This window comes from Panicum virgatum, chromosome 7N, assembly GCF_016808335.1.
Source record: "Panicum virgatum strain AP13 chromosome 7N, P.virgatum_v5, whole genome shotgun sequence".
NCBI lineage: Eukaryota > Viridiplantae > Streptophyta > Magnoliopsida > Poales > Poaceae > Panicum > Panicum virgatum.
The window spans coordinates 47,001,298-47,012,178 of NC_053151.1; the positions used below are offsets into that span (position 1 = coordinate 47,001,298).

Sequence of the window (10,881 nt, forward strand, 5' to 3'; positions counted from 1 at the left end):
GATCAAAAAAACAAAAAACAAAGCAGTGGTTGATCAAAAAAACAAAAAACAAAGCAGTGGTAGCACCATTAGAGATTTAGAGAGAGAGAGAGAGAGAGAGAGAAAGAGAGAGAGAGAGAGAGAAGAGGATGACGCAACCAGCAGAGCATCAGCCTCGCCGCGAGAGGAGTCACAGTCACCACCGGCCAGTCAGCAACTGGGGCAACCAAACCAATGGAGTTAAGCGAAGCAATACTGTATAAGCGAGTCAACTGAAGAAGAAGCACGCAGGATGCTTGCACGCAACCAAGTCCATCGCCGGCTATATTACTCGATCTCCTCAAGCGCTGCTGTGGCATTCGCTCATACATCGCAAGCCATCGATCGACTGGGTAGGTACAATACAATGGCCTCCGGCGGCGGCAAGGGCTGCATGTTGGCCGGTTCGTTCCTGCGAGCGGCGGCGCTCGGGCTGGTGGTCCTGGCGTCGGCGGCGCCGGTGTCTCGGTCGTGGAGCAAGGAGGGGCACGTGCTCACCTGCCAGATCGCACAGGTGAATCAAATCAAGCCCGTGCTCCTCGTCCGTTTCTTGTCAAGCATGACCAAAATCATCAGCCGGGTTTTGCTCTTGCAGGATCTGCTGGAGCCTGACGCCGCGCACGCCGTGAGGAACCTGCTCCCGGAGGACGTGGGCGGCGACCTGTCGGTGCTGTGCGTGTGGCCGGACCAGGTCAGGCACTGGTACAAGTACAGGTGGAGCGGCCCGCTCCACTTCATCGACACCCCTGACAAGGCCTGCACCTTCGACTACGCGAGTGAGTAATAACTTCTTCCAATTTCCAAACGGTGCGGTTCGATGGTCTGTTGGCCATCGTGTCTCTCTGTTCTGTTGTGACGATGAAACGCAATGGAATGGTGATCGGTGAGCAGGGGACTGCCACGGTCCTGACGGCGCCAAGGACATGTGCGTCGCCGGCGCCATCGCCAACTTCACGTCCCAGCTGCTGCACTACAAGCACGGCAGCGCCGACCGCAAGTGTAAGCAGAGCAGAGCAGGATGTGTAGTTGTGTAGTGTGTACCTCAACCAATGGTTCTGCTGTATCTCTACGTGTTTCAACCACTTTCTGATTGCGACGCAGACAACTTGACCGAGGCCCTTCTGTTCCTGTCACACTTCATGGGAGATGTTCATCAGGTAATCCTGCCTGCTGCTACTTGTTTTTTCTTTCTTTCTTTCTTTCTTTCTTTCTTTCTTTCTTTCTTTCTTTCTTTCCATTTACGGGTCAGTGAATACCATGCCATGCTTAACTCATAGGCCATTGCCAATGCCAGTACATCATGTAGCCCATCAAAAGTGGCTGCTTATTTCCTGTGCCCTTGCAGCCGATGCATGTGGGGTTCACGAGCGACCAAGGCGGTAATTCCATAGACCTGCGGTGGTTCAGGCACAAATCCAACCTCCATCACGTACGTAACGAACGCCCACGATCCTGCACACCATGCCATATTCCGAATTCCGATCCGCACGGGTGAAATTCTTCTTGGTCGTTTTCAGGTGTGGGACAGGGAGATCATACAGACAGCTCTCGCTGAATTCTACGACAAGGACATGGGCACTTTCCGGAAGCAACTTGAGCACAACCTCACCAAGGTAAGTGAAGACGACCCTGCGCTCTGCTGACTTTCAAGCCAAGAAACAGAACTATAGCTCAATGTGTTCTTCATTCAGGGTACCTGGTCTGACGACGTATCATCTTGGGGAGACTGTGAAGACCTCATGTCGTGCCCAACCAAGTCAGTATTCTGAAGCCTGAAATCTCACTCTGGAAGTATTTTTTTATCAATTGGAAGTATATATAGAAACTACGAAATATACATTTTTTTGCACTGCTTGTACTGCTTGCATTGCATGTGGATAACATCGACGTGCAACAGGTACGCCACGGAGAGCATAAGCTTGGCGTGCAAGTGGGCCTACAGCGGCGTCCACGAAGGGGAAACCCTATCCGGTAATAAGTTCGTTCAGAGGATCGGATGACTCTGCCGCGTATCTCTGAATCGAAATGGCTGCTGATGCTGATGGAACTGTGTGAAATGGCACCATTGCTTTGCAGACGACTACTTCGAGTCGAGGCTGCCCATCGTGTCGCGGCGGATCGCGCAGGGGGGAGTGAGGCTGGCCATGTTCCTCAACCGGATCTTCGGCCACCACAACCGCGCTGTTCGTTCCGTCGCTGACCCTATCTATGTTTCTACGATGGCCCAAGAACATGACACGGCGGCGCCATCCTGACCAACGCCGGCGGCTACAATTTGGATAGAATCTGAATCCACACGCCCATACCTTGCAATCTGACTGCCCTCCTCTCCTGCGTACACACACACACACACACACACACACACATGTGCAGTGCATTTGATTTGTGGTATACTAGCAGCTTGTGCAAAGATGATTGATTGATCTTATGTATATGATGAGCAACACGGCTATGGCCTATATATGGACGACGGTGTATGCCTTGATTTTTTTTTCCTTTCGAAACGATGGTGTAGTGTTGCAGTGCAGAGCAGAGAGTCCAGACGAGGTAGGAGGAGGGTGGAGACGAAAGAACGCGTGTACTAGGCGTTAACTGTTGGATCGGCCACTGATCACGGCGCGGTTTGCGGTCAGGCTAATCTAATCCAGGCCAGCGCATCGAGCTCTCTGATCGATCTGCCGTGTTCCATCACCTTCCAATTCGGCTGGCACCAACAGCTAGCTGATCTACCACCCTATGTGATGCTAAACGTATTCGCAGACTGTAGAAGCGTCAGGTGTCAATTGGTAAGCTTTTCAGAATTTGACATCTTTATCATGATAACATGTCGGGACAATCTGAGTCATTGATACGTGGATCGGGTGTTAAATTCTGAAAAGCTTATGGATTAAGGTCTAATTTCGTCATCTGAGAAATTTCAGAATTTAAATCTCAATTCATAAGTTTTTCAGAATTTAACATCTTATTGACACGTGGGTCAGTCTTGCGCATCTGAGTCGGCTTCGCCTGCGGCCCCGGAAGTGAACGGTCCCGCCCCGACTCCTGAGCTGCTCTCGCTGACGACGCGCGCGGTGCGTGACGACCGAGGACGCCCGAGCGCCCGGGTCACGTGGCGGCAGCACTGCGCCCAGCTAGCCGCGGCGCGCGGCAACGGACAGGCCAGGCGATCGCCGGGCGCCGGCCGGCCGGCCGAGAGACCAGAGGCTAGGTACGCCGTGGTGCTCCCACAAATTAAACTTCTCACGACTTTCCCTCGGGTGCCCGCGCATTGCGCGGCCGTTGCCGATCCGGCCGCCGGCGCCGGTGCGGATACTTGCGGATCGGTGCCTGCCGCTCGCCGCGCCGTTGCCGCTGCCAATAGTCTCCGCCGCAGCGCCGCCGCCCTCAATCTCAATTTGATCGATCGTCGCATTTCCCGGATCGATCGTCCGCAGGAGGAGCGAGCGGCGCCGGCGCGCGGAAGAGAACGGGTGGGCGGTTGATGGCGGCGGCGACCAAGGTGATCGGCTCCAAACCATCGGAATGCTTCCAGTTCCAAGACCCTAATACCTGGTACTTTCTGCCCTGCTGTCTCCCTCGTGTTCATTGTTTCTTCCTATGATGATGCGCTCGTATTTCTGGTTCGAGATGGGTGTACAGTACAGTACAGCTGCAAGCAGATCAGTAAGCTGATTCGCTCCCGTGTTTTCGATCTCGTCGTGTATGCAATGCTGTCAATTGTCATCTGTGTTCTTCGATCTTAATTACATCTGTAAGCCATGGACTGCATTAATGTTTTTTTTTTTTACGGTCACCGGGGGGGAGAGCATCCCCCACCTGAATTTCATTAACGGGCTTTTTGCAAGCCAAAAAATGTTTACAAACCAGAGATCTTCAGCAGGGGTGGGAGGAAAAAAGGTTTTTTCCAAACCAAAAGATAGAGTTTGGTTTACATATTGGAAAACTTCACACACCAGGCCTCACAGATGGCGTAGTCATCCCGCTTCCAACGGCACCTCCATTCTCGAGCTTCCTCTTTGCATGCACTCCAGAGCCTACCATGGGATGGCGGCAGGCTTCTGAAGATGACTTCATTTCTGTGTTTCCAAAGGTTCCAGCTAAGCAGAAGTATGAAACTGTTGTAGTGTTTGAGGGGGATGGTAGCTGGGCGGGGGATGTCCCAGAGGCTATGGACGCTGCATCCTGATGCATCTATCTCCAGCGCCCTCCAGGCTTCAGTAGCGAAGGGGCAGGTCAGGATCAAGTGTTGACAGTCCTCTGCCTCTTGACCGCACAGCTCGCAGATACCATCATCAAGAATGTTCTTCACCTTAAGATTGGATCGGCAATTCAGGCGATCTTGAGTCAGCAGCCACGCGAAGAACTGCACACGCGGCGGCGCACGGTTGTTCCAGACAAAATCCGCAAAGTCACACCGGGCCGCACCCGTCGCCTCCATGGTTGTGCGGTAGACCGGCCCGGCTCTCAACTCATCTGCTCTGCCAGAGATTGGTGAGGAACGCCGGTCTTCCATTGTCGTTAGGACAAGTTGAAGCAGCAAACCCCTCAAGAGTGGCAATTCAGCTCGAGCTCCAACAGTCAGGCGCGGTACCAAGAACGGCTCGATGCCCTCACCTGCAACACGAGCGACCGTCACCTCGGTGGTGGCTGCGTGGGAGTACAGCAAGGGGAACCTCACCGCCAATCGCCCTTGTGAGAGCCATTTGTCCTCCCAGAAGTTGGTGGACTCGCCATTTTCCACTTTGCAAACCGTAACCGCGCGGTACATCGGCAGCAGCTCCTTCAGATCATGCCAGTGGGCGCCGGCAAGGTCACCGTTCAAAGTGACCAGGTCGATCCTACCGCGCACCCAGCTCGCCCACGCAGACTCACCCGGGTTGTGCAGCCAGTGAAGCAGCTTCAGCAGCAGGCACTTGTTTTGCACCGCGAGATTTTTGATGCCCAGTCCTCCAGATTCCTTCGGCTGGCAGGCGCGTTCCCAAGCAACCAAGCACTGAGCACCAGAGACGTGTTCATCGCCTGACCAAAGGAACGCGCGTCGGCGTCTGTCGAGTGCATCAAGAGTGCCTTGCGGGAGAAGGAGCGAGGACATGGCGTAGATAAGCTGACTGTCCAGAACACTGTTGACCAGAACGGCACGCCCCATGGGGTTGAGGAGGGAGCTTTGCCAGCCGGCCAGATACCTATCTGACTTGCAGATCAAAGGTGCAAAGGCATTGAGGCGAAGCTTGTCACAGGATAGCGGCAGGCCAAGGTAGGTTTGTGGGAAAGATCCAACCCGGCACTCTAGAATGGTGGCAAGTTCAGAAACCTCTGCTGTGCTGGTGTGCATCGGAACAAGCGTGCTTTTGTTGTAGTTGATCTTGAGCCCAGTTGCAGCGGAGAAGGCGGCCAGCACCTCCTTGAGCTCCCGGGCACTGTCGCGGTCCGCGCGGAGCACTACTAGGGTGTCATCAGCGTACTGCAATACAGGGCAAGGCAGATTGTCAACAGCTGGATGCCTAATCTGGGGGCATTTCTTCACCATTTGCTGCAAGACATCGGCCACAATCAGGAAGAGGTAAGGGGATAGCGGGTCCCCTTGACGGACCCCTCTTTTGCAGGCAAACCAGGGCCCTGGCGTCCCATTGACCAGCACCGCCGACTTGGAGGTTGTGAGGAGAGCAGCAATCCACTGACACCAGACCGGAGGGAAACCTCTGACCGCCATTATCCTCTGCAAGCTGCCCCAATTTACTGAATCAAAGGCCTTGGCAAAGTCAAGCTTTAGCACTAGCGTTGGGAGGCCTCGTTTGTTGCAGCATTGCACGAGCTCCATGGCATATATGAAATTCTCCGAGATTGAGCGACCCTTGATGAAGCCAGTTTGATCCACATCTATGATCTTGGGGATCTCAGTTTGCAGCCGCGACGTGAGCATCTTTGCCCAATCTTCAAGGAGCAGTTTTGCAGGCAGATGGGTCGGAAGTTGCCGGCCGTTGTCGCAACGCTATGCTTGGGGATCATGACCACAAAGGAACGGTTGAGGCGTTCCAACTCCGCTTCCCCCCTGTGGAAGGCGTTTGCCATGGCCATCACTGCAGGAGCAACGGTGTCCCATGCCGCGCAGTAGAAACCCGGGCCAAAGCCGTCCGGTCCAGGCGAACTGTTTCTGTTCATGGCACGCACCGCCGCCCGTGCCTCTGCCTCCGTGAACTCAGCGATAAGAGGGGCAGCGTTGACGCGAGCTGCGGTAGTGTATAGGTTCTCCAGGGAGAAGGACCAGGCCGCCGGGTGTTCGACACCCAGCAGCAGCCGCAGGTGGTTTGTCAGCGCCACCGTCTTCGCGTCGTGCGAGCTCACGATCACCCCGTCTACCTCCAGGGCGCGAATCAGGTTCCGCCTCAGGCGTTGACTAGCGTGCGCGTGAAAGAACTGGGTGTTGGCGTCGCCCTCGCGGATGGCCCGTTGCTTGCCCCGCTGCTTCCAATAAGCAGCGCGCTCGCGGATGGAGACGGCCAGCTTGTCCTGGCATGCCTTCCGGAGGAACTGTTCCCCTACAGAGAGGTCACGAGACTCTTCGAGCACGTCAAACATGTATATGACAAATTTGCAATTGGGGTGGAGGGAGGGTGGTGCGCGCCTGATCCGCGCCCAAGCCTTGGACGCGCCCCGGACTGATTTTAGCGAACTCACCAGCACACCAGCCGCGTCGCCTCGTCCATGGCCATGCCAGGCAGGGAGAACCGCAGAAAGGAAGCCCCGGTCCCTTAGCCAGGCATTCTCAAAACGGAAAAGGGTTGGTTTGGGGATAGAGGTGGAGATGGTGAGAAGGATTGGAGTGTGATCGGAGGTTGGTTTAGGCAGGGAAGTTAGGGAGGAGTTCGGGAAGGCCAAACTCATCGAGTTGTTGAAGAAGACGCGGTCTAGCCGCGCAAGAGTGGGCGACGCACGGTGGTTTGACCAGGTAAACAGTCTATCCAGGAGCGGGATGTCGATCAACCCTAGGTTATCTATTGAGTCATTGAAAGCCTGTGTGAGCGACTGGTTAATAGACCCGTGGTTATTATCCTCACCCCCCCTGATCAGGTTGAAGTCGCCCATAAGAAACCAGTTACCGGGCACCTGAGCTGCGATCGTACTGAGATCATCAAGGAAGGAACGAGAGTCCCTGTGGTCAGCAGGAGCGTAAACATTTGTAATCGCAAAAACTGTGTCAGAGGAGGTGGAGGTGAAAAAGGAGGTCAGAGTGTGCCGGTGAGCAATATAAGCGAGGCAGTGAAAGCACGCGCGTTCCAGGCAGTGATAATCCCTCCGCGGGATCCAACAGCTTCAGCGCAGTGGAAGTCAGTGAGGTGTGGCGGGAGGAAACTGCGAGACTTGGAGGAGGTGATCGTGCGGAGCTTGGATTCCTGGAGGCAGGCGATGTCTACACGAGCAGTTAGAAGGGAGTCTTTAACCAATTTGCACTTATCCGCATCCCCAAGACCCCTGACATTCCAGGAAACAAAGGAGAAATTGACAGTTAGAGGCCATAGGCACAAAGCAACACCTGAAACTGGAAACAAGTTCCGCCCGACGCAGCGAGCAAGGGCGCGTTACAGAAACTGGGGTAGGCGTGCACACAGGCACGGGACATAACACAGAGCACCGAACACGCGGTGCCAGATAAGGTCGACAACAAAAGGAGTGGAGGCGCAGCACCACAAGCTACAAGGTTAACAGAAGAGGACCTGCGGTAACAGATCGCGCTATTGCTAACAGGATAAGTCAAAGCAGTACGCGCGGGAGGAGCCTCGAGTTCAATCATTCCGTGCAAGCCAGCGCCCGGTCCAGAATCGCGCTAGTCGAAGCCCCTATTGCAAGGACTTCATCAAGAGCATCAGCAGTCGCAGTTCCCAGGCCCACAGCCTCAGCAAGCTTGACCAGATCAGCGGCTGACATTGGTTTCTTGGTCTTCAGGAGGAGTTTCTTCTTGGTGACATGGAGCTGGACTGGCTTGGAGCAAAGAGCAAGACTGTTCTGTAGCGCTTTGAGCTGCGATGCTTTGTCAGTCGAGTGCATGTAGACTCCTTTGTCTTTGCGCCAGACTCCTTTGTCTTTGACTGCATTAATGTGATGAAATCTCTATTTAAGATTGAAGATCCTGCTGAATTTAGTCAAATAATTAACCCGCCCAAGCTCCCACATAATCATTGGGAGTCATGTAGTAACAGCATAACAGGTCTGGCATTTGTGTCTTTTTCTGGTCAGATTCAAATGAGATCCTTGCCTTTTAGAAACTCTGAGTGATGCCTCTGACAGCATGGAATGAATGGACAGATGAACACTGCAGAATCTTTGATACTTTCTCCGCACTTTGACGCTAGAAATCTTGCTACTGCTGATAACCGCAATGGCTTTCTTGCAGGATTTGCAATACTGAGCTTGAAAGTGATGCGGTAGTTGAAGTAGGAGAGATATCTTTCCATCTCCACAAGGTACATGTACATTTTCCCCATCTCGTTCTTTTTCTAGCACATCATGCCAATCATTTTTCAGTGTTGTAATAATGCTTGCTCAAATATGGCAAAACCTTGCCGCACTGTGCTGCGTGGCCTGAATTGCAGATTTGCAGATAATATCACATTCAAATGTCAGATAACTTGGAAATTTTAAGTACGCACATTTTCTGCACACTGACAACGTTTAAACACTGTATTTTTCGTCTGGTTCAGTCTCCATTGATCAACCGTAGTGGCACGCTGCAAAAGCTGATAAACGAGGCCACCGGCGGTGACGACGATGGCGGCGGCGGCAAACCGTGCACGGTCCGGCTGGATGACGTCCCCGGCGGCCCTGAGGCCTTCCGGCTGGCCGCAATGTTCTGCTACGACGTCAGGATGGAGCTGAACGCGGGGAACGTCGTGCCGCTGCGATGCGCAGCCGAGCACCTAGCCATGACCGAGGAGTACGGCGAGGAGAACCTCGTGGAGCAGGCCGAGGCCTTCCTCTCCCAAGTGCTGGGCACCTGGAACGACGCCGTGCGCGCGCTGCACTCGTGCGACGCCGTGCTCCCTGACGCCGAGGACCTCCTCATAGTGCCGCGGTGCATCGACTCGCTGGCGAGCAAGGCCTGCGCCGACCCGACCCTCTTCGGGTGGCCCATGCTGGAGTACTACACGGCGAAGAGCCTCGAGGAGACGGTGGTCTGGAACGGCATCAGCGCGGCCGGGAAGCCGCGGTCGTTGGGCGCGGACTGGTGGTACAAGCAGGCGTCGTCGTTCAGGCTGCCGGTGTACAAGAGACTCATCGCGGCGGTGCGGTCCAAGGGCATGAGCCCCGAGAACGTCGCCGGCTCGCTGATGCACTACGCGAGGCGCCACCTCTCCGGGCTCAGGCGGCACGGGGATAACAGCGACGGCGCTCTGGGGACGACGACGGCCGTGCTCTCGGACGGTGACCAGAGGGTCCTCCTCGAGGAGGTCGTCGTGCTGCTCCCGGCCGAGAAGGGCGTCGCCCCGACGCGTTCCCTGCTCGGCTTGCTGCGCACAGCCACGGTCCTGCACGCGAGCGCGGCGTGCCGGGACGCTCTGGAGAGGAGGGCCGGCAACCAGCTGGAGGAGGCCATGCTGGAGGACCTGCTCATACCCAACACCGGCTACTCCGCGGAGACGCTCTACGACGTGGACAGCGCGCAGCGGATGCTGGAGCAGTTCATGATGACGAGCACGTCGGCGTTCGCCGCGTCGCCGGAGATCACCGACGAGGGACATCTGGTGGACGCCCCCTCGGCCGAGCTCATGCCGGTCAGCACGGTGGCCAAGCTCGTCGACGGGTACCTCGCGGAGGTCGGCACGGACGCCAACCTCAAGCTCTCCAAGTTCCAGACCATCGCCGCGCTCGTCCCGGACTACGCCCGGGCAATCGACGACGGCCTCTACCGCGCCATCGACATCTATCTCAAGGTATAGCGGCAGCTCATCACCACCGTTCTTCAATCGATTGAGCCATGTGACCGTACACATTTGTGCCCGTGGCGCGCGTGCAGGCGCACCCGTGGCTGACGGACTCGGAGCGGGAGCAGCTGTGCCGGCTGATGAACTGCCAGAAGCTGTCGCTGGAGGCGTGCACGCACGCGGCGCAGAACGAGCGGCTGCCGCTGCGCGTCGTGGTGCAGGTGCTCTTCTTCGAGCAGCTCCGGCTGCGCACGACGGTGGCCGGGTGGTTCTTCGTGTCGGACAACGCCGACCGGGGCTCCAGCTCCGACAACTGCGTGCTGCCACGGAGGACCGAGGAAGATGTGGACTTCGCTGCAGGGTCGGAGATGACGGACGAGGGCGGCTTCGCGGCGGGCCGGCACGGCGAGCTGTCGCCGGCGATTAGCGTGGAGGAGGTCCGACAGAGGGTGTCGGAGCTGGAAGAGGAGTGCTCGAGCATGCGGCAGGAGATCCGCAAGCTCGGGAAGCCCAAGAGCGCCCTGAGCCGTCTGCTCGGGAAGCTCGGGCTCGGCGGGAGGTCGTCGTCGCGGGAGCGGGAGCGGGAGGAGCCGCTGCCGCTGCCGGGCGCCAGCGACAAGAGGCGTATGTCCTTTGGATGTTAACATGGGAATTGGGATGGTTTAGTGGTTCCATTTGATGATTTATCTTCAAATGTAGGTAGAAAGTGCATTTGATTCATTCTTTTCAATTCCTTTTGCCGAACAGGTGACTTTTAGAATGTGCATGTAACTTCTTTTTAGGAAATGCTGAACATTCTTAAGATTTCCCCTACGGCTTCGACCTGCTCTACTCATGTCTAATCTGTCCACTACTGCTTCCGTTCAATTGTAGGTTGTTTTGTTCACTCGTTGGTTAGATACATAATCTTTGCCATGTATGAAGACATAATATTTAAATGCATAGT

At 55.6% G+C, this 10,881-nt stretch overlaps 2 protein-coding genes across 2 annotated transcripts; both read left to right on the plus strand.

The window, feature by feature from the left end:
* Positions 1-323: 323 nt before the first annotated feature.
* LOC120682520 (endonuclease 1) lies at positions 324-2,522 on the plus strand. The gene is made up of 9 exons (XM_039964474.1): positions 324-532; positions 614-794; positions 910-1,017; positions 1,120-1,175; positions 1,364-1,447; positions 1,536-1,631; positions 1,710-1,774; positions 1,916-1,989; positions 2,095-2,522. The coding sequence occupies exons 1-9, from the start codon at positions 386-388 to the stop codon at positions 2,271-2,273; spliced, it is 990 nt and encodes a 329-aa protein (XP_039820408.1). The 5' UTR covers positions 324-385; the 3' UTR covers positions 2,274-2,522.
* Positions 2,523-3,398: 876 nt separating this feature from the next.
* Positions 3,399-10,737, plus strand: LOC120682521 (BTB/POZ domain-containing protein At5g03250-like). Its single transcript, XM_039964476.1, has 4 exons — positions 3,399-3,570; positions 8,408-8,477; positions 8,715-9,944; positions 10,028-10,737. The coding sequence occupies exons 1-4, from the start codon at positions 3,500-3,502 to the stop codon at positions 10,577-10,579; spliced, it is 1,923 nt and encodes a 640-aa protein (XP_039820410.1). The 5' UTR covers positions 3,399-3,499; the 3' UTR covers positions 10,580-10,737.
* The last annotated feature ends 144 nt before the right edge of the window (positions 10,738-10,881 follow it).

What these genes read in the sequence shown, in the direction of transcription:
- LOC120682520 (XM_039964474.1), top strand. Translation starts at nt 386, where the DNA reads ATGGCCTCCGGCGGCGGCAAGGGCTGCATGTTGGCCGGTTCGTTCCTG. An exon ending in ACAAATCCAACCTCCATCAC is followed by an intron (nt 1,448 to 1,535) that starts GTACGTAACGAA and finishes GGTCGTTTTCAG; the next exon opens with GTGTGGGACAGGGAGATCAT. An exon ending in CTCATGTCGTGCCCAACCAA is followed by an intron (nt 1,775 to 1,915) that starts GTCAGTATTCTG and finishes GACGTGCAACAG; the next exon opens with GTACGCCACGGAGAGCATAA.
- LOC120682521 (XM_039964476.1), top strand. Translation starts at nt 3,500, where the DNA reads ATGGCGGCGGCGACCAAGGTGATCGGCTCCAAACCATCGGAATGCTTC. An exon ending in TTCCAAGACCCTAATACCTG is followed by an intron (nt 3,571 to 8,407) that starts GTACTTTCTGCC and finishes GCTTTCTTGCAG; the next exon opens with GATTTGCAATACTGAGCTTG. An exon ending in TATCTTTCCATCTCCACAAG is followed by an intron (nt 8,478 to 8,714) that starts GTACATGTACAT and finishes CGTCTGGTTCAG; the next exon opens with TCTCCATTGATCAACCGTAG.